Here is a 26,121-nt window from a genome sequence, read left to right as displayed (position 1 = left end):
CCCTCAAATCAGCTATCACTTCCTCTCCAGCACCAGCACTTCCCCACTCAGCTCCGAGTCCAGCGGGGACACCAGCTGAGGCCTCACCTGGTGTCTCCAGGTCCTTCCCTGACCCTACCCAGGGTCTGACTCCCTGGTGTGAAGAGCCAGGCTTCCGGGGCCCCAGGCTGCCAGTGCTAGCCTGATCCTCCTGTCTACCAGCCAAGCATGGAGAAGAGCTGCGGACAGGCAGTCTGACACTGTCCACTTGCTAAAGGAGGAGGTCCAGGAAGGGTGTAGAAAGGGACTCCTCTCTGGCCGCTGGGCAGAGGTTGCTCGAGCCCTTGCGCAAGCTGAAAGTGACATGTTACCTAACTAACTTCCCAAGTCCACTAGAAAGACCAGGGCAGGTCTCTTATGGCCTAAGTCCTAAGCTGCTGTGACCCTTGTGATGTGACTCTCAAAGTTCTTCCCAGTTTCCCCTGCTTGGCACATGAAGGTCCGAGGGCTCACCAGCATCACCCTTTCCCCTGCTCTGGTTCTGGGCTCGCTGCGGGGGGGAAGTCCTGCAAAACCCGACAATCCCCGGGCTAAGGGGTTAAGATGTGTTCCTTAAACTCTTCTGCTTTCTCAGTCTGTATGCAGAAGCTACTGTCGCCTGTCACAGTGGTGGCTTCTTTAACCTGTATCCCTTATAACAACTGTTTGCTGTGCCCGGGACTACCCTGACCACCATTGTTCCCTTTCTGCAGGTAAGGGGATGCCAGTCTGAAGGCTGTACCATGGGACACCAGCAGGAGAGCTCAATCTACGCCACCTGGATGCCAAAGGAGCTACCATAGCAATTCTTGAACTCTGAGAACAGAATCCCAGCATGTGGGCAAGGCTGCTGAGAACCCGCAGCTCAGTTTCCTTATTTGAGAGGGGAAGGACTTGGCCAGAGAGGTGACATGAATGGCCAAGGTCACTTAGGGCAGTTGGTGGCACAGAAACACAGGTGAGGGTTGTCCCTTGACTGTGTCACAGGACTCTTTGGCCTCTCCTCAAACAAATGCTTCCAAATCCATAAACTAAAACAGAATTAAAACACAAACTTAATATGTTCAAAGATAGTTATTAAAATGTTTTTTATAATGTATGATATAGTAATAAGTGTGCTTCCTTACTAACATGTTAAATTACACGATCTATGGGCAGGTTGAATAACTACAGTAATTTCAAATGAGTTATTCTGTAGTAACTTGCAGTTTAGTTAACTTTCAGGATATCTAAAAGAAAAGCTATATAATCTCAAATGATGTCATTTCCCTTGGTGACACAATCACCAGGTTAACGCTCTGTGCTTTGTTACCTACACTTTAGTGGCGGGAAAGGCCAAATTTTGGCTAGAGGCTAATGAATGTAAAGATCAAATAAAAATGAGAGAAACTGGAAAAACCGTCTGTTGTCATTCTAAGATCCTGGACAGCAGCGCATTGCACCCTGCATCGTCTGGGCGTGAGCTTGGAGCAGCGACCAGACAGGCTCCTGCAAGATTTGGAACATCAGGATGATGTACCCACCTCTCAAGATTGTCGTGAGAACTTACAGTATTGGCGCGAAAAGGCCAGCGATCACCATCCGGGTATTTTGCCTGTCTTGCTTTGCTGGGGGAAATTCAAATCTTGAAAAAGGGCGGACCCTAAAGGTGGTTGTGCGCCTGCGCGAGGGGCTGGGCCCAGGGCTCTGGGAAGCAGGCGGGGCGGGGTGACGCGAGGTGACGCGGGGCGACACGGACCTTTCCCGCGCCCGGCCGCTCGCCTCAAACACCGCCAGCCCGGCCGCTCGCCCGGCGGGCAAAGGGGCAGGGGCCGGCCCGGCGCGCCACAGCCCGGCTAGTTTCCTTGGGGCGCCGGCGGGGTCTTGGCGGCGCCACCACCTGGGGGCGGGGCGTGAGGCCTGGGAGCCTGGGAGGGCTCCGCCCCCGGCGTCGCGCGCCAGGCCGCGTTATCGCTCACGCTCGCCCCGCCCCCGGCTCCCCCGTGGCGGGCTTCGGGCTGCTTCCCTGGAGCCAGCTGCGTGTGGGGAGAGGGAAAATGTCCGCTCCCTGATCCGAAGCCTGATTTTAGTGTCTCCTGTCAGCCACTCTCTGCAACCTGTGCCCTGTCCCCACTGCTAGTTAAAACGATTCCTCTGGCGAGTGTCCCGTCAGCGACCCGGGGGGCAGTTCCAAAGGGGGCGGGGCCAACCGCGTCTGAGGCATCCTCATCCGGGCATTCCCCAGATGCCGCAGCCGCCATCTTTGTTTTGTGCTGAAAGTCGCTATTGACGCCCGCGGACGGCCGGGCGAGGGGAAGTGGCAAGATGGCGGCTCCCAGGACGGAGGCGTGGAGGCGCGCTTCGGCAGCAACAGAGCTGGGCGCGCCTGTGCCTGACCCGAGCGCAGCCTGACCTCAGGCCGAGCGTGCAGCGGCCCCAGTCTCTTGCCGCGAAGCAGCGCGGAGTTCCTTTAACGGGCCTCGGACGGGAGGAGAATCCTGCGAGGGCGGGGTGGGGGGGGGGGTGAAAAACAGTGACGTATACGACTCCGCCCCCTCGCCCGACCACCGCTGCCGCCATGTTTAGTTGTTACTTCTTCACACAAGATGGCGGCTCCCAGGGAGGAGGCATGAGCGCCCTGCCGTTACCGCTCCTCCTGCCGTACAGTTGCCACTTCGGGGCCTAACTCTGCCTTTTTGAAGCGGCTCCTGTGGAAAGGAGTCATAAAGAGGAAAGCGAGGATCGGACGCTGCCTTGCGTTTGGTTTGCAGTGGAAGAACTGACCCGGGAGGAAGAGAATAGGGGGGAAGGGGGAGCTAGTCTCAAGATGGCGGCTCCCAGGGCGGCAGGCGCAGCCTAAGCAGCAGAGGCGGACTAAGGGTAGACTCTCGAGACCTCACGAGCCATACGGGGCGAGTCTCTGAGCAGCCCTCAAAAACTCAAGCTCGTTTCACTGGCCTCTGGCGCGCCTCTATTCCTTACGAGTGTCGAGGCTGTTAAGGGAGCGGCCTCTACACTAAGCGCTGGGCGGGGAAGCGGGACGGTCTCAAGATGGCGGCTCCCACAATTGTGGTCTGAGCGCCGGCGGGGCTGAGACAACCGCTGCGCTTGTGGCTCCTTTCCACCCGCCCCGGAAGCCGGCCAGTACAGGGGACTCGGGGGGTGTGGGAACCGGGCCGGGGCTCCGCCATTTCCGGCAGGGGAGGGCTACGACTGAGGAAGGGAGGAGAGAGAGGCGGCTCAAGATGGCGGCTCCCAGGGCCTCCCGCTCGAGCTTGTAAGTGGGAGCTCCCAGGCAAGTAGTCAGGGCGGCGGGACTCGACGGCCTCCAGCTTCTCGGGTCCAGGCGCTTGACAGTTTCAAGAGGCTCTCGACAAGACGCGGTAAGCGAGAAGAAGGGGAAGAGGAGAAGGGAAGGAGAAAATAGTTAAGATGGCGGCCTCCATGGAGCCGTCCACCGCTGTGTGAGGATCAGTTTCTCAGTGAGAGCCACCTTAGACGAAGAGGGGTGTGTGTGAGCGGAATTGGGGGGCTCCCTTCCCACTTGGCGACTTTTCTCCACCGCGCCCTTTCCCGGAACTATGGCTTCGGCCGTGTCACCCGCCAACTCGCCAGCAGTGCTCTTACAGCCCCGCTGGAAGCGAGTGGTGGGCTGGTCGGGTCCAGTGCCCCGGCCCCGCCACGGCCACCGGGCCGTGGCCATCAAGGAGCTCATCGTGGTGTTTGGCGGCGGCAACGAGGGGATAGTGGACGAGCTGCACGTGTACAACACGGGTGAGTGCAAAGCCCGCTGGGTCCTTGGATCTTTCCCTCCCTCCATCTCCTCCCTCTCCCTCCTTTCCTCTTCTCCCTCCTCCTTCCCTCCTCCCTTTTTCTCCCTCCTTTTTCTCCCTCCTTTTTCTCCTCCCTTCCCCGGCTGCCTTCTTCCCCCCTCCTCCCATTCCTTCCTCCAGCCGCACGGGATTCCCCTCCGAGATCCTTTGCTCTGCATGGCTTGTCTGTTCTGCCCTGCTCTTGTCCCCATCCTGACACCCCTGCTTTTCCTGTCTCCGAAGGGGGTGCCTTTCAGTATTGGAGAGGAACCCTCTAGGCCGGCTGGTGAGGGAGCGGGGGCGGCGCCCGCGGTGGTGACTTCAGATAAGACACCGTTACCCCCGCCAACTAGGCGGGCGGATGCGTCCCTTTGGCGCAGAGTCCCACCCCCCCCCCCATTCCTGCTAGGCTCTTCCTCATCTCTGGTGCACTCTGGGAACAGTGGCAACTTTTCGATGACAGATGAGGTGGCCGTCTCGAGAAAAGGGGCAGAGTTGAGCGGCCTCAATCCTGCCCCAGGGACGGGGTGGGCGGGCGGTGTGCCACGCTGGGGAACTGTCGTCCTGGGGCCCCACAAATCCGACGACGCTGCCGTTCCCCACTTGCAGCGTCGACTCCTGCAGTGTTTCCCTTCCCATGGCCCGTGGTCTGGATCTGGGGCCTTTGGCTGGAAGAGAGAAGGATTAGTTGCAGTTATCCCACAGTGGACCGAGGAGGTTACTCTGCCCATTCCCAGGCTGCCCCTAAACCCGAGGCTGGGTTCTTCAGGAGGAGTGAGGTGCAGTCGCCTTGGGTCTGTTGTCTGGTACCCCTGCTCAGTCTCTAGAGCTTCCCGGCATCCTCCTGCGGCCCCCTCCCCCATGGTGGCCAGTTGGTACACCTGGTGCCTTCGTGGGCCCCAGCTGCCTGTTGAATGGAGGCTGGCCTGGGGAGAGGGACTGAGCGTTCTCACTGGGTGCAATGGGCCTGGGCGCGTTCCGTTCCAGAGCCTGAGCGGCGGAGGTGGAGCTGCTGCAAACCCCCTCCTGGCTCATAGTGTGCTTTTAGGAAGCTCTTCTCTGCAGTTCCAGGTCACTTTGGGGTCAGCCGCAGCCAGGGGCTGGCTTCTAACCCTTTCCCCCCACGCCAGCTCATCTGCCAAATGCCTTTTGCCCCCAAGCTGTCCTGTCCCAGGGTTCTGGCGGGCCAGGGTCCTTGGGTCTGGGCACCCCGTGTCCCCCCACCCACCCCCCCTGCCTCTGCCCCCAGCTCCGTGGTTGCTCTGAGCTAGGCTGTTGGTCCGTGCGCTGAGGGTTGGAGCCAAGGTTTCTCTCAGTTGAGTGCTCCCGGCCCGTGCCTCCCCTGAGGCACAGAGTTCAATATGCTTGCGTCTTATAAGTGGTTGATCCTACAGAGTTGACTTTCCGAGGCTGGTGGGTTGCCGGTGACCCTTCACATTCTGGGTCGGAGCACCTGTTGCTTCTGGGGAGGCTGGGCTGGCTGCTGAGGCTGGGCTGGCTGCTGGAGCTTGGTGCCAGCTTGGACAGCTGCGGCGGCAGCGATTAGCCCAGTAAGGGAAGGCTGAGGGGCAGGGTTGTTTTTAGAGAGGCCAGTGCGCTCAGCAGAACCTCCTCAACCCCTTGGACCACCTTCCTTCTTGTAAGGCCTGGAGCAGGTTCCTTGGCAGGGAATGCCAATTTTAGAAAGTAGGCCAGGGGCCTAATTACCATCAGCTCCAAAGGCCACTGCTTCCTGGGGCCTCCGTGTCAACATGCGTTGACCATTTCGGCATTCACTTGTTCCCCTTCTGGAAGGGTACGTTGTGTAGTAGTGGGAGCCAGCCTTCCAAAGGGCCACAGCCCTGGATTCCTCCAGGGTACCAATTCGGAAAGTGCCCCACGAACTCCCTTGGCGACTTCTCACTGCTAGTAGACGCGGCTCCCCAGTCCTCACCGCATGTTAGTGTTTCCTGTTTGACGGAGCCTCGAGCTTCTGCTGTTTTCAGAGAGCCGGGCTTGGTGTGGCCTATCTCCCACCAGCCGAGGCACAGATGCCCAGCATCCTTAGGGCATCTTTAGTGCTGCCTTGACAGCTGGCCTCCTGTTTACTTTGTGTCTTGTGTCTTGTGTCTTAAATGAGGTCAGAGCATATTCTCTAGCTTCTCCTTCTGTAATAGGAATGCTCAGAGAGACTCATCGTTGAGAGAGAGTTCCCCGTTGCTAAGACAAAAGACCCTAGGGGGCACGTGCCTGCTTTGCCATCTCAGGCAGCTCAGAGATCGGGGGTGACAGGGCTAGGGGTGGCAGGTGTGCACTGAACTGGAAGGGGGTGCATGAGGAAGTGTGTGTCCTTCCTCCCCAGTGGCCGTGGAACACTTCCCGGGCTTTTGGGAGACCCATCCTTGACCTCAGGGAAGTTTCTGGCAACACCAAAGTGGATCACCCAGGGGCCCTGGCCCTGACACAGTGGGGTGCGCCCTGGTGTGGGGAGGCTGTGGCTGTTGGGCGAGGCAGCGGTCGAGGCGAGTCTGCCTCAGTGGTTCTCCAACGTCCTCAGCTGATGACGCCAGTTCTCCAATGTCCTCAGCTGATGACGCCGGAAGGAGCCTTGGAAAGCGGCTAGTGAAACTTCCTTGTTTTTGCACACGTGGACCCTGGGGTCTCAGGCGGGACGTGCTGGGTCCAGGGTCACCCTGTTGGCTGTCTCGGCCTTCGGTTTGGTTATCAGGCGCAGGCCCCCGCTTTGGGGACACCTCCCGGGTGTGCTCTCCCTGGAGCTAATTGGTTACTAAGTTGAGCTTATCTCCAACCTGTTCACCCTCTGTTCTGGGCCTTTCGCATTCTCACAGGCACTTCCTGCCTGACCCCACCGGTTTCACTTGTTGGGAAGTCCTGTTCAGCCTTCAAGGCTCTGGGTCCCACGTCACCTCTTCTGAGAATCATCTCCCCCACTCCGTGCCTCCTGGCACCTGCCACCGCCTCCACCATGCAGGAAGCGGGGCGGGGGGGTTGGGGGCGCTGGGCCACCTCTTCCGGGGTATAGGCGTCTCTTCCTAGCCCCCCTCCCAGCCGAGAGTGGTGACAAGCCAGAACTGAGGGGGGAGGAGGGTCCCGCAGGGGTCGTGCACCACCCACCCCCCTAGATAAGTGAGTGAGGGGTGATAGGATTAGGGGACAGCTGCCATCTCAGGGCAGAACCAGGCTTCGGCCCAGAAACTGTGCTGCCTGACAGCCTTCTCCTGCCTGGAGTGTTCTAGATCGAGGTCAGCCCCTCCTGGGTGCTGCAGAATGAGCTCTTGGGATGTCACCAGTCCCTCTCGCCCAGTCCTTGAATCAGGTGGCAGGTGACCTGACACCTGTGGGCCTGTCCCTTTCCTGTGTAGCCTCCCCCGGCCCTCAGGGAGGCACCTGGCGGTCCCTTTTACTCAGGGACAGGGTTCTCGTCTCATGTGTTTGTTTGACCCTGTGACCTCTGGTCAGTTACTTCCCCTTTCGGCCTCTGTTCCTGTGTCCAGTTTTTAAAAGTTTGGTGGCTCAGATGGTCAAGCATCTGCCTGCCATGCGGGAGACCCAGGTTCGATCCCTGGGTTGGGAAGATTCCCCCGGAGAAGGAAATGGCAACTACTCTAGTACCCTTGCCTGGAAAATCGCATGATAGAGGAGCCTGGTAGGCTACAGTCCATGGGGTCACAAAGAGTCGGACGCTACTGAGCGACTTCACTTTCTTTTCTTTCCCGTGTCCATGGAGGGAGATTCAGAGATCTGTGTCAGCATTTATCCTGGGAACTTGGATGTAGCTCCTTAGGGCACTGCATGAGCCATCTCCCCCCAGTTTGTGTAGGGCCGAGGGCTCAAGCCTGGAAAGCTGCTGCTCTTCTCAGTTTGTTTTTGTACCTCGAGAAAGGGTAAGGCGGACCTCCGGACTCTGGGGCCAGGGTGCACGTTGCAGGCAGGGGAGACGGAGGGGAGTGCTGGGCGTCCCTGAGGCCTAGTGACTCCCCTGAACCGAGGGTGGGACCCACGGCCCGTTCCAAGGATGTGTCCACCTGGGAAGTGGCCAGCCAGGGTGCCTTTATGCCGGGAGGTGGAATGTGCTTTGGGGTGTGGGGGCAGGCCTCTCCCCCCTTGAGGGTGACGCCGTGGGAGTCCGGTTACCCAGCATGGAGAGGGTGGTAGGGACCGGTCCCTGTCATGCCCTGGGAGGGGCTCCATTGACGCTCAGGTCCTTGTCCTGTCCACTGTCTCCTCAGTCCCGATTTGGTCGCCCATGTTTGACCAAAACTGATGGAGGGGCGTGGAGTCAGGTTTGCAGCTGGCTGCTGGTTTGAAGTGTCTGGTGAGAGTTCAGTGTGTGTTTCAGGAGATAGCCCTTCAAATAACACAGGACAGGAGGAGTCCCTCCAAAAAGGGCAGTGTTTTCTCCGTGACTTTGCCAGGAAGCCCTGGCAAGGCAGGCAAGGGACTGGTTGCCTGGGAGGGACGGGGTGCCAGGCGGAGCAAGGGCAGTTGAGGAGCTCCACCCTGGCTTGAGGCGGCAGTCTTGAGGCGGCTTCCAGGGCTGGGAGGCTGCCCGCCACCGCCTCTGCCTGTGTTCTGGAGGAGGGAGCTGTGGACCGTCGCCGGGGAAACTGCAGCAGAGCGCGAGCGTGCCCCCACAGCTTTCCTTGGCCTGTACTCGGATTGTTGCCCCTGGCCTGCAGCATTCGCTCTTTCAGCCACTGAGATGTGCAGCCAGCTGTGGGCCTCCGGGAGGGTAGCTTGGGTGTTAGATGTTTCTTTCCAAGTCCCCATAGAGTGGCGGGAGGTGGTCCCATCCCCAGAAGCTGATGGATTCTCTTGTCAGTGACTTCCTGCTTATTAAGATGACTGTGATGAGAAGCAGGGTGACTTTGGGGTGGTCTCTGAGGCCAGAGGGTTTGGAAAATGGCTTAGAGGGTTAGCAGTTGGATGCTCAAAGGAAGAAGTCCCACATCCTTGGGAAAAGAGGCGCTGTCTTAGCCTGTCCTTTCTTGGACTATATTTGAAGGTTGGTGGGTTTAGGAAGGCAGAGGGGTGGTGGTTTTGGTTCTGGTGGCTCCCAGGGTGTTCTGACTTCTGCTAACTTTTGTCCGCCAGCGACCAACCAGTGGTTCATCCCGGCTGTGAGAGGGGACATCCCTCCTGGGTGTGCAGCCTATGGCTTCGTGTGCGATGGGACACGCCTGCTCGTGTTCGGAGGGATGGTGGAATACGGGAAGTACAGCAACGACCTCTACGAGCTCCAGGTAGTGTCCTGCTTGTCAGAGCGGGGGCAGGCCCTGCACCACCCAGACCTTCTTACTCCAGTCAGGCGCCCCCTCCCACCCCCAGCAGCCCCTCCGTATATGACAAACGACCCAGCTCACCCTCGAGTTAATCACTGAGCCTTGATTTTGCAGGCAAGCCGGTGGGAATGGAAGAGACTGAAAGCAAAGACACCTAAAAATGGGCCTCCTCCGTGTCCTCGGCTTGGGCACAGCTTCTCCCTTGTGGGCAACAAATGTTACCTGTTTGGGGGTCTGGCCAATGATAGCGAGGACCCCAAGAACAACATTCCGAGGTGAGGCTTTGTCCTGTTCATGTGGAATCCCATGAAGGCCGGGGTGTTCGCCCACACAGCAGTCAATTTTGCAGTACCAGGTCCCTTTCATTTGTGAAACAGGAGAGTGGGCCTAGACGCCATCTAAAGAGCTTTCCAGAGCTGAGGGGTCTAACCCCCAGGAGGCGTTGTGGGAGGACGGTTGGTTCCTCCAACCTTGCCTTGTGCTGGTTCCTGCTCCTCAGACCCAGTTTAGAGCTGGTCCTTCTCAGTGCTTACAGGCTTCGTGATGGGTATTTTCCAAGGGCCTTTCTAGAGTTAGCAGGTAGTCCCAAGCTGGTGCTCCCTTTTCACCTCAGAGGTCCTCATGTCATGTTCAGCTTCGTGCAGGGCAGCTGAGCACACCCCATCCTGCTGCTCCCCTTCCACTCGCACCCCTCCTCAGGGGTGAGGACAGAGGTAGAAGGATTTGGAGTCCGTGTAGCCTTAGCCCTGGCTTTGTCTCCCCAGGAGTCTGCCATTCCCCTGTCAAAGTGGGTGGCCTGCCCTAACCTGACATTTTTATTCAGGTACCTGAATGACTTATACATCCTGGAACTGCGGCCGGGCTCTGGAGTGGTAGCCTGGGACATTCCCATCACGTACGGTGTCCTGCCTCCACCCCGAGAGTCTCACACTGCAGTGGTCTATACTGAGAAAGACAACAAGAAGTCCAAACTGGTGATCTATGGAGGGATGAGTGGCTGCAGGCTGGGGGACCTCTGGACCCTGGATATCGGTATGACATGGGTGTGGCTGCTCCTATGGTCTAGGAGTGCAGTTGGTCTGCGGGGCAGCTGGCGTGGGGTGTTGTGGTGGGGCTCTCACAGAGGAGGCATGTCCTGCCTAGCACCCTACTTGTGACTGGGTCAGGATAGGACCTATCTGGGGCTGTTCTCTTTGCCCTGAGCTTGCAGTGTTTAAGAAAGAGCAAGGCTCTGTTGGCCAAGTCTGTCTGCTAGCTTGCAGTAGAGTGAGGGGAGAAGAAATGGCCTTTCTAGAATGACATTGTGTGGGTAAGGTAGCACAAGTCCCTGTCAACTCGTCAGTGGTCATGGTGTGCTGGGAGCAGGGCCCCCTGGTCTGTCCCAGCCAGAGGGGTTGCCGAGACGCAGTGAGAACCCTGGGGGCTATATGGGCAGGTCGACAGGCAAGGAATCAGGAGTTCAGGCTTTTCACCTGGAGAAGGTGGCCGACTGCACAACTATAGAGGGTTAGGTGGTCCTGTAGCATTGCATCAGCGTTCCAAAGAGAGTGTATTGGGCACAGAATTCCTAGTAGCCCTGGGTCTGTAGATGACGGAGCTGACGGTGGGTGAGTGCCTCTTGAGGAGTGGGAGGTGCTATGGCGCATCTGGAGGGTATGGCGACAGCTCCTACCCCCAGCCCCAGCCCTGGTTCATAGCAGGTGCTCGGGAAAGACCACTTGGGAAGTGCCAGAGCCTGGTGATCAGGGGGTCTCTCAAGGCCTGTTGAGAGGCCAGGCGTGCAGTTCTTGTGCTGTGTTAATAGTTGCTTTCCAGAGCCTTCCCCACATCTGGGACACAGCCTCTGGGTCAGAGGGCATGTGTCCCACCTGGTGTGAGTAACCTTCTCTTCCCACCCCTCCACACAGAGACTTTGACGTGGAATAAGCCCAGCCTCAGTGGGGTGGCACCTCTTCCTCGAAGTCTCCACTCGGCCACTACCATAGGAAACAAGTGAGTAGCCAGCCGTGGCTTTTTTCTCTTTGTAGCCCCCATCTCCCACCCCCATGGGCTCACAATTTCGTTCCAGCAATCCCTGAGGCCTGAGGAGACCTCTCTTTGGCTGGGCTGGCGTTCAGCAGCCTTGTCTTCCCCTTATGACCCTGGGGGACCAGGAAAAAAAAGAGGGTAGAGGGACACAGATTGTTCTAGATCCTCTGCAGCAGCAGCTGAGTGTCTTTGTCAATGCCAAGGTCCCAAAGTGAACGTAAGGATGATGGGGACAGAGTGGAGCTTTGGGTGAGCTACACCGAAGCTCCGTGCGCTGGAGGTGACACAGTTCTTGTGAGGGCTGAGCCACCGAGGCAGAGAGGGCCACGTTCAGAGCTTTGTGCATCCCGGGGAGAGCTTAGAGGACCCAGTGTGTTCAGGACGTTCTGGATGGAAGAGGTGGCCTCGAGCTTGGCACCTCGTCCACAATCGTCTCCTACTCTTCCCTCCCTCGTCCCAGAATGTACGTGTTTGGTGGCTGGGTGCCTCTCGTCATGGATGACGTCAAAGTGGCCACACACGAGAAGGAGTGGAAGTGTACCAACACCCTGGCTTGTCTCAACCTGGGTATGGCCTCCTTGGGCTCAGCGCGGCCTGCAGAGGGCTGCGGGAGGCCGGCCCACCTCGGCCTGCGGGCTGTGTTGGGGGCGCAGGGGGCCAAGCTGCTTCTAGGCCGTGCCTCTAGAACTCTGCGAGGCGTAGCCAGTGGTCCAGGCGCCCTGAGGGACGCTCCTTGGCGTGTTTTGAATAGGCTATTCCTCACCGGCGTAACCACGCAGTGCCTCCCTCTCGTCTCCTGTTGGTGGTTTCTCACCCACCCTGCAGGGACCGTGCCATAGATGTGAGCGTTGCCTATAGGTTCCTTAAAAACGGAGCACACAGGATGGCGGCCTGCTCTACGCAGCGCAGTGCCTGACCCTTGTGTTTCCTCTGTCCCGGAGACCATCCCATCCCCGCAGGGCGAGTGGCTCATTCTTTTGAATTGCGCTCGTGGTGTCAAAACTTGCACCGACGCTGCTCCGTGAGTATCCTCGCACCGTTCTTGCCACGTGCAGGTGTATCCGAAGGGGAACAACCTAGAGGTAGCCTTGCCGGCAGGGGGATGTTACCGGACATGCAGATGTCCCTAGTGGTGTTCACCAGGCCGGCAAAAGCATACACTCTTCACCAAGCCCCGTAGGTGCTTGACTTCCCATGGGCCAGCCCCAGGTCCCCTCCCCTGGCTCACCCTCAACCCTGGCTGCAGCGAAAGGAACATCAAGCTGCCAGGCACCTTCTGGGTTAAGTTTGCCTTTCTCTTATCTTGAGTGAGGGTATGTATTTTTCTTTTCTGAGATCTTTTGTCACGTTTTCCATAACTTGCGTTCCTCTTTGCCCATCTCTTTCTAGAGGCTTTTGTGTTGCTCCATGTGCAAGAAGGGGAACCTTTGACTGTCTTTCATGTAGTTTTCCCAGTTTATAGTTCGTGGTTTCTAATTTTGTACGGTCTTTTTGCCATACGGAATTGTATTTTTTTGTTTGTTTGTTTTTGTCTTCATCTTACTTTAGTAATCTTGGATGACTTCCTGGTTTTAATTCCCCATCCCTGACAGCAAAAGGCCAAAGAGCCCCTGAGGGTTGTCGGTTCCTCTGTCCCCCGCTGACCTTCACATCCTGTCCTCCCCAGATACCATGGCTTGGGAGACCATCCTGATGGATACGCTGGAAGACAATATTCCCAGGGCCCGTGCCGGCCACTGTGCAGTAGCCATCAATACCCGCCTTTACATTTGGAGTGGGCGTGACGGCTACCGAAAGGCCTGGAACAACCAGGTCTGCTGCAAGGACCTCTGGTACCTGGAAACGGGTAAGGCTAACTGGACGAGAGCTGCCACACCCGCCCCCGAAGTGTCTGCCTCTTCCTCCTCACCAGTGATGCTCTCTTACAGAAAAGCCGCCACCTCCAGCCCGGGTACAGCTGGTGCGAGCCAACACTAACTCCCTGGAGGTGAGCTGGGGGGCCGTGGCGACAGCCGACAGTTACCTTCTGCAGCTCCAGAAATATGACATTCCTGCCACGGCTGCCACTGCCACCTCCCCCACACCCAATCCAGTCCCGTCTGTGCCTGCCAATCCTCCCAAGAGCCCTGCCCCAGCAGCAGCCGCACCTGCCGTGCAGCCGCTGACCCAAGTAGGCATCACGCTCCTGCCCCAGGCTGCTGCCGCGCCCCCGACCACCACCACCATCCAGGTCTTGCCGACGGTGCCTGGCAGCTCAATCTCCGTGCCCGCCGCAGCCAGGACTCAAGGTGAGCCGGGCGCTCGAGGGCAGGAACTGGCTCACCCGGAGGTGGCATGCCTGAGCGGGGGCTGCTAGACCGCACGCCTGGAGGCCGTTAGTGCAGACCGGAGGCTGAGTGTTGCTGCGGGTGCCTGGTCCTGACCCGCGGAGACTGTCCCCGAGCAGTACTGGAAGGGCGGGAGCTGAAGCCCAAGCAGGTCCCGGAAGTCGCTTACTTCGGCCCCTTCTCTGAGCAGGTGTCCCGGCTGTGCTGAAAGTGACCGGTCCTCAGGCTACCACGGGAACCCCATTGGTCACCATGCGACCTGCCAGCCAGGCTGGGAAAGCCCCCGTGACTGTGACCTCCCTTCCCGCAGGCGTGCGGATGGTTGTGCCTACACAGAGTGCCCAGGGGACGGTAAGGAGCCAGGGCAGGGCGCGGTGGGACTTTGCTGGTAGTGGCGCACTGGAGGGGTTTGACTCCCACCCTGTGCTAACACCTTTCATCCAAGGCCTGGAAAGTGCTGATGAGGCAACCTCTCATCACTAACTTCAGGATTAGTAAGCTGACAGCTCAGAATGGTCTCCTCGCCGTCTGATCTCAAGGGCATTTTAAATGTGTATTTTCTGAGGGGAGAAGCTAGCCAGCTGGGGTTTGACACGGGCCTGGTCTATGGTGGGAGTACAGGTCTGGGGCCAGTAGAGCAGCGCTTGGCCGTCCTCAAAGCCAAGAGGTGCTGCTCCAGGAAGCAGGGATTGGGGCCACCTCAGGTCTGGTGCTCCCTGTGGGCTTAAGCTCCTGTGTCCCTTGCAGGTCATTGGCAGCAGCCCACAGATGAGTGGCATGGCTGCATTGGCAGCCGCGGCTGCTGCCACCCAGAAGATCCCTCCTTCCTCGGCACCCACAGTCCTGAGTGTCCCGGCTGGCACTACCATCGTCAAAACCGTGGCCGTGACGCCAGGCACCACCACGCTCCCAGCCACTGTGAAGGTGGCCTCTTCGCCAGTCATGGTGAGCATCCCTTGGGGCTGGTTCTGAGCCCACAGCCTTGGGGCCAGGAGCTTCTGGGCACCGTCATTAGACAGTGGTCACTGCTTCTGGCCTTTGGACCAACCATAGAGGATGGGGGTCCGTGGTTGGTGCTTAAGTGGTGGCTGGGGAATAAACTGGCAGCCATGGGGGTGTGGCAGCCTTGTGGCCAGATCTGTGGCCCAGTGACCTCCCTTGTTTCGCTAAAGGAGAGGTGAACGAAACTGAGCTTGGTGGACATACACAAATGCACAGGGGCCAGCTCTCCTCCCCCCCACCCCCACCCACCACTCTTCTTTGTGATCTCCAGGTGAGCAACCCAGCCACTCGCATGCTGAAGACTGCAGCTGCCCAGGTGGGGACCTCCGTCTCTTCTGCCGCCAACACATCTACCCGTCCCATCATCACTGTACACAAGTCCGGGACCGTGACAGTGGCCCAGCAAGCCCAGGTGGTGACCACAGTGGTGGGTGGGGTCACCAAGACCATCACCCTGGTGAAGAGCCCCATCTCGGTCCCAGGAGGCAGTGCTCTGGTGAGTGACCAGCACCAGGAGCGCCCAGCCCAGTCCATGCCCTTGACCGGTCTCTGGATCACTTATTTTGGTGCGCTGTCGTTTCATTTTTAGATTTCCAATCTGGGCAAAGTGATGTCAGTGGTGCAGACCAAACCGGTTCAGACTTCGGCAGTCACAGGCCAGGCATCTACAGGCCCGGTGACTCAGATTATCCAGGTGAGCTCGTGGACCCTAGACTGGGACCCTGCCTAGACAAGATCCCATGAGTTTGAGTGGCTCAGAAGGTCCTGTTGCTTGGTTCTGTCACTTGCAGTCTTCAGAATAGTCCAAGCTGTTTGGGCTGGCAGTGAATCTGGCCAGACCAGACTCACCATTAAACTTGCAGTTCTTTTAAAAAATGACAGATACATATGTGTATCACTGACTGACTCTGTTAAACACCTGAAGCTAACACAGTATTGTAGAGCAACCAGACTTCATTTAAAATTCAACGACGACAACAAAGCCACACTTTGTATCCCGGTAGTGATGCCCATTCATCTCAGCCTTCCCCCATGCATTTTCCCCTTACAGACCAAAGGACCCCTGCCAGCCGGGACCATCCTGAAGCTGGTGACGTCTGCAGATGGCAAGCCCACTACCATCATCACAACCACGCAGGCCAGCGGGGCAGGGACTAAGCCTACCATCCTGGGCATCAGCAGTGTGTCCCCCAGCACCACCAAGCCCGGCACCACCACTATCATTAAGACCATCCCCATGTCGGCCATCATCACACAGGCGGGCGCCACGGGTAGGGGCCTTCCCCGGTGTGCTGGGGAGAAAGCAGGTGAGGGGGTAGCCAGTGTGCAACATCTTTCCGTTGAGGTTTTTCACTCTCCACTGCCCTCTCTGCCTCTTAAGATTTTCCTCTCTGCTGTGCCCTCTCTTTGCCTCTTGTGTAAGATTTTTCCATCTGCTCTGCCCTTGCCTCTTGTTTACGATTTGTCAGGAGGTAGCAAGGGTATGGCTGCAGTTTGTACGTCTTTGTTTTAATTGAGGGGTAACAGGCATAACTGTTTGAAAAGAGGGTCCGAGAGAAGCGGGCCTGGGTGGGAGGCCAGCACTGTTGCCTGGCCCTTCCTGAAGCCAGGATGCCCCCCTCTCCTCTAGGCGTGACTAGCAGTGCCGGCATCAAGTCGCCCATCACCATTATCACCACCAAGGTGATGACTTCTGGAACTGGAGCCCCCGCCAAAATCATCACGGCTGTTCCCAAAATCGCTACAGGCCACGGGCAGCAAGGAGTGACCCAGGTGAGGTGTGCCTGGCCCTATCCTCCCCGAGGGTCCAGCCTGGGACCTCAGCAGGCCACGTAGGGCCTGGGAGAGGCAACACAGGGTCTGCTCTGGCCAGCCCCCAAGTGACATGGGGGCCCTTTTCTCCGGTTTTCCAGGTGGTGCTGAAGGGCGCACCTGGCCAGCCAGGCACCATCCTGCGCACCGTGCCTATGGGGGGCGTCCGCCTGGTTACCCCCGTTACTGTCTCTGCTGTCAAGCCGGCCGTCACCACACTGGTTGTCAAGGGCACCACAGGTATGGAGGCCTCGGGGTACGGGGCCGCGAGGGCAGGGTCGGGGTGTGCCCCGGTCCCACTCACCTGGGGAGAACAGCCGCACCAGCTGCTGACCTCCTCCCACACCCGCCCGACCCCCCCCTTCCCCGCCTCCAGGCGTCACGACCCTGGGCACGGTGACAGGCACCGTCTCTACCAGCCTGGCCGGAGCCGGGGGCCATAGCACCAGCGCCTCACTGGCCACGCCCATCACCACGTTGGGCACCATCGCCACCCTCTCAAGTCAGGTGATCAACCCCACTGCCATCACTGTGTCGGCGGCGCAGACGACGCTAACGGCGGCCGCTGGGCTCACCACGCCCACCATCACCATGCAGGTAGGGCAGTCGGAGCTGCAGTGTGCCGCCAGGCCCTTGGTTTCCTTCCTGCATGTGGCACCTGTAGGTGCATAATTGCGATTCTTAGTCACTGCCTGCTAGCCTGTCGGGTTGAGACGATATATCTCAGCCATGTTTAGCATTTGAGCACTAGGTTCTTGCATCTTGAGCTGAATTTCTGGTGAAGTGGTGAAGCTGGCCTTGGCACAGCACGGGGTCAGCCAGGTTTTCCCCTACCCCTGCTTGACCAAGGGCTTGCCCCAGCCTAGGCCCTGCTCCTCCACCTCTTCCTGGTTCCTTTTTTCTGGTCCCTGAGCCAGTCAGTGTCTTGGAGTGAGGGTGAGCAGGTCCTAGACTTGCCAGGGTTTTTGCTTTAGGTGCTAAGTCGCTGGTCCCAGGGGGTACTGCAGGTAGGTGGCAGGGGCAGACACAGGAGGATGGGCAGCAGCACTAACTCCCTGTGTGCCCTCTCCCCAGCCTGTCTCCCAGCCTACCCAGGTGACTCTGATAACGGCACCCAGCGGGGTGGAGGCCCAGCCTGTGCACGACCTCCCAGTGTCCATTCTGGCCTCCCCTACTACAGAACAGCCCACGGCCACGGTCACCATCGCTGATTCGGGCCAGGGTGACGTGCAGCCCGGCACCGTGACCCTGGTGTGCTCCAACCCGCCGTGCGAGACCCATGAGACGGGCACCACCAACACAGCCACCACCACCGTCGTCGCTAATCTCGGGGGGCACCCCCAGCCCACCCAAGTGCAGTTTGTCTGCGACAGACAGGAGGCCACTGCTGCTCTCGTGACCTCCACGGTGGGCCAGCCGAATGGCAGTGTCGTTCGTGTCTGCTCCAACCCGCCGTGTGAAACTCACGAGACTGGCACCACCAGCACAGCCACCACCGCCATGTCTGGCATCGGAGGTGGGCCGCGGCGAGACATCCGGCTCGCCTGCGCAGCCACCACCATTCCCACCGTGGTCCGGGTCAGCGTGACTGCCGGGGCGTCAGAGGGAGCCCAGGTTTCCATCAAGCCCGCGTGCCAAACCCGTCAGACCAGCGCGACCAGCACCACCATGACTGTGATGGCCACCGGGGCCCCGTGCTCAGCCGGCCCGCTCCTCAGACCAAGCGTGGCCCTCGAGGCCGCTGGCCGCGGTGCCACTCTCTTACAGCTGGGGCCGCTGAGTGCCCAGGTCAGGCCCGGTGGTGAGGAAAGGTCCCTTGCTGGCCTGGGCCCGCTGGTGTCCATGGGGCGCCAGCTGGAGGTGCATCACACGCACACGACCAACACAGCCACTGTGGCCTGCTCTGCCATGGGTGCCGGGGAGCCCCATGAGCTGCTGGGGGCCCCCACACTTGTGTACGAGAGTTCAGCCAGTGCCTCTGTGACTGCCGCGGCCTTGGAAGCACTGCTGTGCCCCTCGGCCACCGTGACCCAGGTCTGCTCCAACCCCCCGTGTGAGACCCACGAGACGGGCACCACCCACACACCCACCACGGCCACATCCGGAGGGCCTGCAGGCCAGCCAGAGGGCGGGCAGCAGCCTCCTGCCAGCCGGCCCTGTGAGACGCACCAGACCGCTTCCACTGGCACGACCATGTCTGTCAGCTTGGGCGCCCTGCTCCCGGATGCCGCCCCCTCCCACAGGACCCTGGAGTCCAGCCTGGAGGTGGCAGTGCCACCCGTAGTTGCCCCTCAGGCCGGCGCTTCGTTACTCACTCCTTTCCCAACGCAAAGGGTGTGCTCCAACCCGCCCTGTGAGACGCACGAGACAGGCACTACGCACACAGCCACCACTGTCACCTCCAACATGAGTTCCAACCAAGGTAAGTGGAGGCAACCAGCTAGGTCCCCACAGGCTCCTGGGCTCAGGGCTCACCGAGAGGCCCGCAGTTCAGTTCTGTGGAGCCCAGTTGCCCGGTACGGGCAGGTCTTCCAGGCAACCGTGTTTCTTGGTGGCAGAGTTGGATGATAGCCCTGCTGGAAGAGGGCCTGTCACCCTACTCTCTGCTTGCCCCACCAGACCCCCCACCGCCTGCTGGTGACCAGGGAGAGGTGGAGAGCACCCAGGGCGACAGTGTGAATATCGCCAGTTCCAGTCCCATCACGACAACAGTGTCCTCCACGCTGACGCGGGCCGTGACCACCGTGACGCAGTCCACGCCAGTCCCAGGCCCTTCGGTGCCGGTAAGAACCAAGGAGGGTCCCTGTGACCTGGCGCGCCTAGGCCCATGTTCCTGAACTGGACACCAGGTGGTGCTGTTGCTCCAGGCATGCGCTGCTCCCGGCTCCTTTTCCAGACCATAAAAGGGCAGTTTCTCGCCTGACAGGGCAGGGCGCAGTAGGCCCCAGTCCTTGGTGGGTGTCCTTTGGGTGATTTTATTGTTGTAGCTGGTTCCTGTGGCTCATCACTAGGCTATGGTGTGGCACAGCAGGAGTTGGGCCCCTTTCGTGAGACCAAGGGGTCTCTATCGGGATGGGTTAAAATGGGCTGGCAGGTCAGAGGTCTCGCCTTCTCTTGCCATGCGCCCTGCTGCTCAGTGACCTACTGTTCCTGTCTGTCAGGCAGGGTTGTGGCCACCCATTGAGAATGCAGATCCCGGCCCACAGGGAGAGATGAAGGCCTGCCTGGTTTCGGTCTTCCTCTCCTCCCCTCTGACGGGGGCTTCTCTCCCTTTCTAGAAGATCTCATCTGTGACTGAGACTGCCCCAGGGGCTCTGACCACCGAAGTCCCCATCCCGGCCACGATTACAGTGACCATAGCCAACACAGAAACTTCTGACATGCCCTTCTCTGCTGTTGACATCCTGCAGCCCCCAGAGGAGCTCCAGGCCTCTCCAGGGCCGCGCCAGCAGCTTCCACCACGGCAGCTCCTGCAGCCTGCCTCCGCGCCCCTGGTGGGGGACTCCACCGAGGTCCTGTCAGCCTCCCAGAGCCCTGAGCTCCAGGCCGCCGTGGATCTGAGCAGTACAGGGGACCCGTCTTCAGGCCAGGAGCCTGCCAGCTCGGCTGTGGTGGCCACCGTGGTGGTCCAGCCACCGCCACCCACCCAGTCCGAAGTAGACCAGTTGTCCCTCCCCCAAGAGCTGATGGCCGAGGCCCAGGCGGGCACCACCACCCTCATGGTGACAGGGCTCACCCCAGAGGAGCTGGCAGTGACTGCTGCTGCTGAAGCAGCCGCGCAGGCTGCAGCCACAGAGGAGGCCCAGGCCCTGGCCATCCAGGCCGTGCTCCAGGCCGCACAGCAGGCTGTCATGGGTAGGTGCTGCGCATAGGCCAGCTGGCTCAGCAGGCTGTCCTCGCTTGAGGCCAGGGGTAGCCCTGAGGGAGGGACAGGCTGCTCAGGGGTAATGAACCACGCTTCGGGTGCCTCCCTTCAGGCAGCTTGAGCAAAGGGAACTTGTTTGCCACCAGGATGGCACGGTATGGCCTAACTGGGATGGGGGCTGACTTTGGTACGCAGGCAGGAAGCAGGTCTCGCCAGGGGGAGGGCAGAGGAGAGGTCTGGGGGACAGGCTCTGAGAGCTGGCATCCACAGATCCTGCCTGTCGCTCTGAGAGGGCAGTGGTGGTGGGAAGCTGGGGCTGGCATCCCTCTTGAGTCATCTTCTGCCCCTGGAGCAGGCACTGGGGAGCCCATGGATACTTCAGAGGCGGCCGCGGCGGTGACGCAGGCAGAGCTGAGCCACCTGTCAGCTGAGGGCCAGGAAGGCCAGGCGACCACTATCCCCATTGTGCTAACGCAACAGGAGCTGGCCGCCCTGGTCCAGCAGCAGCAGCTCCAGGAGGCGCAGGCCCAGCAGCAGCAGCACCACTTGCCCACGGAAGCTCTGGCCCCTGCCGACAGCCTCAATGACCCGACCATCGAGAGCAACTGCCTCAATGAGCTGGCCGGGGCTGTGCCCAGCACCGTGGGCCTACTGCCCCCCACGGCCACCGAGAGTACGTGGGGCCCTGCCTGGCCACGGGCGGGTTGGCCTACAGCTTTGCTCCCCTAGGGAAGTCAGTTGACTGGGGAAGAAAGTCTTGTGAGTGGGGTCCCAGGTCCCTTGGGGTAGAAATGGGCTCGGTCGTATAGCCTGAGGCAGGGGCTCCTGTGCAGAAGCCTGGTCTCTGGAGCCTTTCCTGCTGACACCTTGTTTTACTTCCCAGGCCTGGCCCCGTCCAACACATTTGTGGCCCCCCAGCCGGTCGTCGTGGCCAGCCCCGCGAAGCTGCAGGCCGCGGCCACCCTGACAGAAGTGGCCAACGGCATTGAGTCCCTGGGTGTGGTGAGTCTGGAGTGACGAGGTGAAGCGGGCTAATGGATCCGGACTCTGAGGGTGTCCTGATCTCTTCTCCCTCTCTGCCTGCCAGAAGCCAGACCTGCCACCGCCACCTAGCAAAGCCCCTGTAAAGAAGGAGAACCAGTGGTTTGACGTGGGGGTTATTAAGGGCACCAATGTGATGGTGACACACTATTTCCTGCCACCCGAAGACGCTGTCCCGACTGATGTATGTATCCCTGGGGGCCAGCACCCTCAGGTGGGCAGGGGCTTGTGAATCTCCTAAGGGGTGCGCTCTCCGTCTCAGGGCTGACCCCTCCTCACCCTATCCCCCTTGCAGCCTTTGAAGCAGTGGCAAAGCTCAGCCCTGGCCCCCCTAGTCATGACAGGGCTGCCATGGCCGCCCTTTGCCCACCCCATTGTCCCCATAGTGGAAAAGTGCTCCACTGACTCCTGCAGCCCTGTCAGTGGTGGGATTCGTGTCACTCTGATCTCTCCTGTTCGCCTGATCTGTCCCTGTAGGATGACTCGGGCACCATGCCCGACTACAACCAGCTAAAGAAGCAGGAGCTGCAGCCAGGCACTGCCTATAAGTTCCGCGTTGCCGGGATCAATGCCTGTGGCCGGGGCCCCTTCAGTGAGATCTCAGCCTTTAAAACATGTCTGCCTGGCTTCCCAGGGGCCCCGTGTGCCATTAAAATCAGCAAAGTGAGTCTTGTGAGATCAGCCTCTGTCCTTAGCTAAGCCCGTGCTTGTGGGGCTTTCTTCTTTGCTGGGCTGGGCGGGGGTGATTTGGGAGGGGCCCCTGAGATGTAGGCAGAGTCCGGTGGGTCTGGGCTGAAGCTTCTGGTTCTCTCCATCTCTGACACTGCGTGAGCCATGAGTAACATGCTCATTTACCTAATCCTCTAATGCCTAAACTCCCTGATGAGGTCTGGGCCTGTGGTTCTCTCCATTTTTCTGATGGGGAGACTGAGGCACCAAGAGGCTAAATGACAAGCCATTTGTTAGGTGACAGAACAGGTCTAGGAAAGTGTTTGGAGTCCTGGTTCATTTTGCCATTGTGTCAGGCTGCCTTCCTGGTGTGGGCAGATGAAGCCATCTCTTTGGAGCTCCTTGAGCTCTGTTGTGAAATAGGTTTGTTGTGTTGGGAGGGGGGTGAAGAAGGAGCTGTCAGTTCTGAAAGCTTTGACTCGGTCTAGGTTGTCTGTTCTCCGATGGGCAGGGGAGGAATAAGTCACAGAGGCTGAAGATGGCCCCCTCGGTCTCTGCTTCCTCTGTTCCAGAGTCCAGACGGTGCTCACCTCACCTGGGAGCCGCCCTCTGTGACCTCCGGCAAGATCATCGAGTACTCAGTGTACCTGGCCATCCAGAGCGCACAGGCCGGCGGTGAGACCAAGAGCTCGACCCCAGCGCAGCTGGCCTTCATGCGGGTGTACTGCGGGCCCAGCCCCTCCTGCCTCGTGCAGTCCTCCAGCCTCTCCAACGCCCACATCGACTACACCACCAAGCCCGCCATCATCTTCCGCATCGCCGCCCGCAACGAGAAGGGCTATGGCCCAGCCACCCAAGTCAGGTGGTTGCAAGGTGGGTGTGTGTGGGGCTCCCTTTGGGGAGGGAGAGCTCTTGCCAGCTGCTGGCCTGGTGAGCTTGACCCTCTGGGGTGGGTGGATTCCTCACCCACTGTGGAGACAGCTCCTTGGGGGACTGTTGGAGGGGGGTGGGCACGGGAAGGGCCAACAGGACCTGCAGCCAGAGGTGGGGGGTGGGCGCCCAGGCTTCGGGCTGCTCTGTCAGTCAGGGGGACAACAGCAGAGGCCTCTAAGCTGTGTCCAGAATGGCCCTGGGGGTTGGCGTGCAGGTGGCTGGGACCCTGGGGCACACGCCCACGGGAGGGGCCGGCACACTTGGTACCTGGCTGCGCTGTGCTGGGTGGCGTCAGGGCTGCCCGCCCACTCCCCCCTCTCTGCTTTTAGAAACCAGTAAAGACAGCTCTGGCGCCAAGCCGGCCAGCAAGCGGCCCATGTCGTCTCCAGAAATGTAAGCAGAGGGTGCCTTTCCAAGAGCCTTCTGGGGCCGGGAGTAGGCGGACCCCGAGAGCAAGGAGCAGTGGGGATAGCCGGGCCCTGCTTCTCCAGAAACGTGGGGGGCCGCCCAGCCTAGGGGGCAGCCGGAGCCCTGGCCGAGTCCCACTCGCTTCGCCACGCAGACCCACGCTGACCCTGTCTTTTTTTGCCTTTGCCTCTCATCTTCCAAGGAAATCCGCGCCAAAGAAATCGAAGGCAGACGGTCAGTGAGAGGCAGCTGCCCAGCGCCTGGCTTCTTCTCCAGCTTCCCCTCTGCTTCAGGACCGCCGCCTGCCCCGCCCCGCCTGCCCCACCCGCCTGGCGCACACTCCACCCTCACGAGCCAGCAGCTGCCCTCCTCCCCCCTTCCCCTCTCTCTGTTTTTACAAGAATCTTGAGAAAGCACATTTTACCATGCCTGCGGGGATGGGGGCGGGGGGCGGGGAGCAGAAGGCAGATGCTAAAGAGAGAGTGAGGGAGCGGGTGCACCCCCTTCCTCCAGGAAGCCCTCGAGCGAGAGACCTAAACGCACCGGAGCAGACGGAAAGCCCACCTCCTCCAAAGTCTGCACACCTCTCGCTGTTGCCCTTGGCTCCAGGGATCAGCCAAGGCCCGAGGAGTTGGTGGGGGGAGCTTGTAGAAGTACCCCTGGCCCCCTTCCCCACCTCTAGTCTCAGAGTCTTGGGGGGCGCGCCCCCCCCCCCCAACCGGGTATCTGGTTCTGTTTTCTTTTGTGACCTTAGCATTTCTTGCCACGTGACCCCCGCCTGCCCATTTGGTTTATCCAACCCTGCCCTGCCTGGCAGTCCCATGGGAAGCTGACACGTTTTCTCAGAGGCCTTCGTTCTCCCATCCCGTCCTCCCTCCCCTCCTCTTACCGTTCAGAGAAGAAAAAGTGAACGAAAAAGCAAGGGGCGGAGAAGGAGCCCCGTGGTGGCCTGAGCAGTGTTCTGTGAAAACCTCCCGACGCCCACCTGGGGCCTCGAGGAGCCCTCCCACCGAGCCCGGCTTCGGCCTCTCTGGGGTCGGGGTTAGGGGCCACATCACCAACTGCTGCATTTGTTGTATTTTTTTTAAGTTGAAATGGATGAAGTTAACAGTTTTATTGTAATTTTAGTCTTAGCGTGTGGGGTTTTGTCCCTTTTTTTGTTGTTATTAGTTGTGTACAGAATGTGTATCTTTTTGTTTTGTTTTTGTTTTTTTTTTCTTTTTTAACCTTTTATCCTTGGCGAAGCCTTGGCAGGGATCTTTCTGGACGAAAAAGTGAGGGGTGGCCAGGGCAGGAGGAGTATGGCATTTTCCCTGTGGGCCTGGTGTCTGCTGCCCAGTGTGATTTTCTTTCTGGCCCCTGTCATGTGCCCTGCTCCCTGTCCCCAGGTCTCTGGGATGACGGAGGGTGAGCGGTCAAATCTTGCCCCCCTCGTGGCCCATGGCTCCAACACTTAGAGGCTTGAGCTTGAGAGTCCTCTAGAACCCAGAGTCAGGCTTCCTGAGGACGATGGTGCAAAGGCGTGGGCACGACCCGATACCCAGCCCTGGGTCCATGGCCCTCTCCACGACCCCCAGGCTCCCTCCCTGGCATGAGTGCTTAGAGCATCCAACACACACAGCCGCCACTTCCCGCGGCCACCCTCTCTGGGCAGGGATGGCACACGTTGGACAGAAACCCAGCCTCTGAGGCTGCCTGGGATGACAAGTCGTGGTACCATCAATGCTATGAAGTTGGGCTCTGGGCTCTGCTGGGAGCGGCTAGTCCAGTGCCAGCTCTGCTCCATGTCCAAGGTTTTTAGCAAGGAGTAAGACTTGCGAGCAAGTCGCACCGAAGGATTTGAACCGAACAGCCGATGTCGTCAAAGCCCCTTCCTCTGCCCTGGAGATGCAGCTGGGGCTGGGAAGACCCCAGCCTCTGCAGACCCCTGCCCCTAGCCCCCACCCTCTGGGGCCTCTGTTGTATTATAGTATATTTCGCTGTGGAAAACGTCACGTTTAGTCACCTTGGAGCCCACCGCCTGATCCCATTGTCTTCCCCCCAGCCCGATTCCTGAGCGCCCTCTGATCTCTCTGTTTCTGGAAACAGTACGCCCATTCATTATTGTAGAGTAACCCTTGTGACTCAATATTACCATAGTGCGATGTCGTTTTGTGCTATTTTGAACAATTAAAAGACTTTTTGAAATAACGACCTGCGGTGTCCGCTGTGTCCGGGACTCATGGGAGGAGGCAGGAAGCTGGGCCCTGCAGGGCTCACAAACCACCCTCCTCCGTCCAGGAGATTTTTGCTCCCAGAATTGTGCTTCCCATCACCTCCGACAGCTCAAAAGTTGTGCTATGAGCTGTGGCCTTGGCAGCGAGCTAGTCTAGGACTGGGTTGCCCCTGGAAGATCCCACGATGGCAGCCAGAATGCAGGGCACAGGCCAAAGGGGCTCACTGAACAGCTGCTGCTGACTCCCTGTGTGGAGGCCATGTCACCTCCCTCCTCTCACTAGAGGACGGGACAACCACCACACTCCTTGGACTGAGAGCTCACAGCCCCCAGGACAGACCAGCATCACTGGAGGGATGCCCCTGTGGTCAGGGGATGCTGCTGGAGTAACTCCCAGCCTGGCTTTTTGTGCACATGGGCCAGGGTCCCCAACTAAACAATCGCACTGTTGGGTTGCGGTGCCAAGGCTAAGATGGTGGTGTACCCAGGGGCAGGCAGGAAGCATCAGTCCTCAGTGCCAACCAGGACAAAGGGCCAAAAAAACCAAGTGGGGTGGCCAGGGTGTCTGGCCACCTTGGTGCCAGACGGTACAGAGAGGACCCGTGAGGGTACTGCCCCGCTGACACGGATGGGTCTCGGACACTCCTTTGGTACCAAAATCCAGCAGGTAGGGATGGAAAGTGGTCGACGCAGTTTGGGAAAAAAACTAGAGACAGAATTCAAGTTTTCA

At 59.4% G+C, this 26,121-nt stretch overlaps 1 protein-coding gene across 9 annotated transcripts; it reads left to right on the top strand.

The window, feature by feature from the left end:
• The first annotated feature begins 2,614 nt into the window (after nucleotides 1-2,614).
• Nucleotides 2,615-25,360, top strand: HCFC1 (host cell factor C1). 9 transcript variants are annotated; one of them, XM_052663853.1, is made up of 27 exons: nucleotides 2,615-3,380; nucleotides 3,627-3,771; nucleotides 8,904-9,052; nucleotides 9,206-9,366; nucleotides 9,915-10,123; nucleotides 10,999-11,083; nucleotides 11,580-11,686; nucleotides 12,786-12,965; nucleotides 13,048-13,407; nucleotides 13,637-13,797; nucleotides 14,194-14,391; nucleotides 14,720-14,944; nucleotides 15,038-15,142; nucleotides 15,500-15,755; nucleotides 16,079-16,221; nucleotides 16,362-16,500; nucleotides 16,637-16,857; nucleotides 17,335-18,682; nucleotides 18,880-19,043; nucleotides 19,539-20,115; nucleotides 20,478-20,798; nucleotides 21,009-21,127; nucleotides 21,213-21,350; nucleotides 21,644-21,829; nucleotides 22,408-22,708; nucleotides 23,098-23,161; nucleotides 23,379-25,360. In XM_052663853.1, exons 3-27 carry the CDS (start codon nucleotides 9,008-9,010, stop codon nucleotides 23,416-23,418), a joined length of 5,853 nt encoding a protein of 1,950 aa, XP_052519813.1. In that variant the 5' UTR covers nucleotides 2,615-3,380; nucleotides 3,627-3,771; nucleotides 8,904-9,007; the 3' UTR covers nucleotides 23,419-25,360. The 9 variants fall into 9 exon arrangements, with proteins under 9 accessions (XP_052519813.1, XP_052519812.1, XP_052519808.1 ...); XM_052663852.1 differs by having other exon boundaries at nucleotides 2,615-3,771; nucleotides 15,500-15,719; nucleotides 19,671-20,115; nucleotides 20,481-20,798; XM_052663848.1 differs by having other exon boundaries at nucleotides 2,615-3,771; nucleotides 15,500-15,719.
• The last annotated feature ends 761 nt before the right edge of the window (nucleotides 25,361-26,121 follow it).

The sequence above is a fragment of the Budorcas taxicolor genome, chromosome X (genome assembly GCF_023091745.1).
Source record: "Budorcas taxicolor isolate Tak-1 chromosome X, Takin1.1, whole genome shotgun sequence".
In the NCBI taxonomy this organism is placed as follows: Eukaryota; Metazoa; Chordata; class Mammalia; order Artiodactyla; family Bovidae; genus Budorcas; species Budorcas taxicolor.
The sequence above is the reverse complement of the archived record's forward strand: the minus strand, read 5'-3'. Positions and strand labels throughout refer to the sequence as shown.

Excerpts from the sequence above, each read along its gene's own strand:
- HCFC1 (XM_052663845.1), top strand. The coding sequence starts at position 3,579 with ATGGCTTCGGCCGTGTCACCCGCCAACTCGCCAGCAGTGCTCTTACAG. Across the intron at positions 9,367-9,914 it reads CCCAAGAACAACATTCCGAG|GTACCTGAATGACTTATACA; the intron begins GTGAGGCTTTGT and ends ATTTTTATTCAG. Across the intron at positions 14,392-14,719 it reads TGGCCTCTTCGCCAGTCATG|GTGAGCAACCCAGCCACTCG; the intron begins GTGAGCATCCCT and ends TGTGATCTCCAG.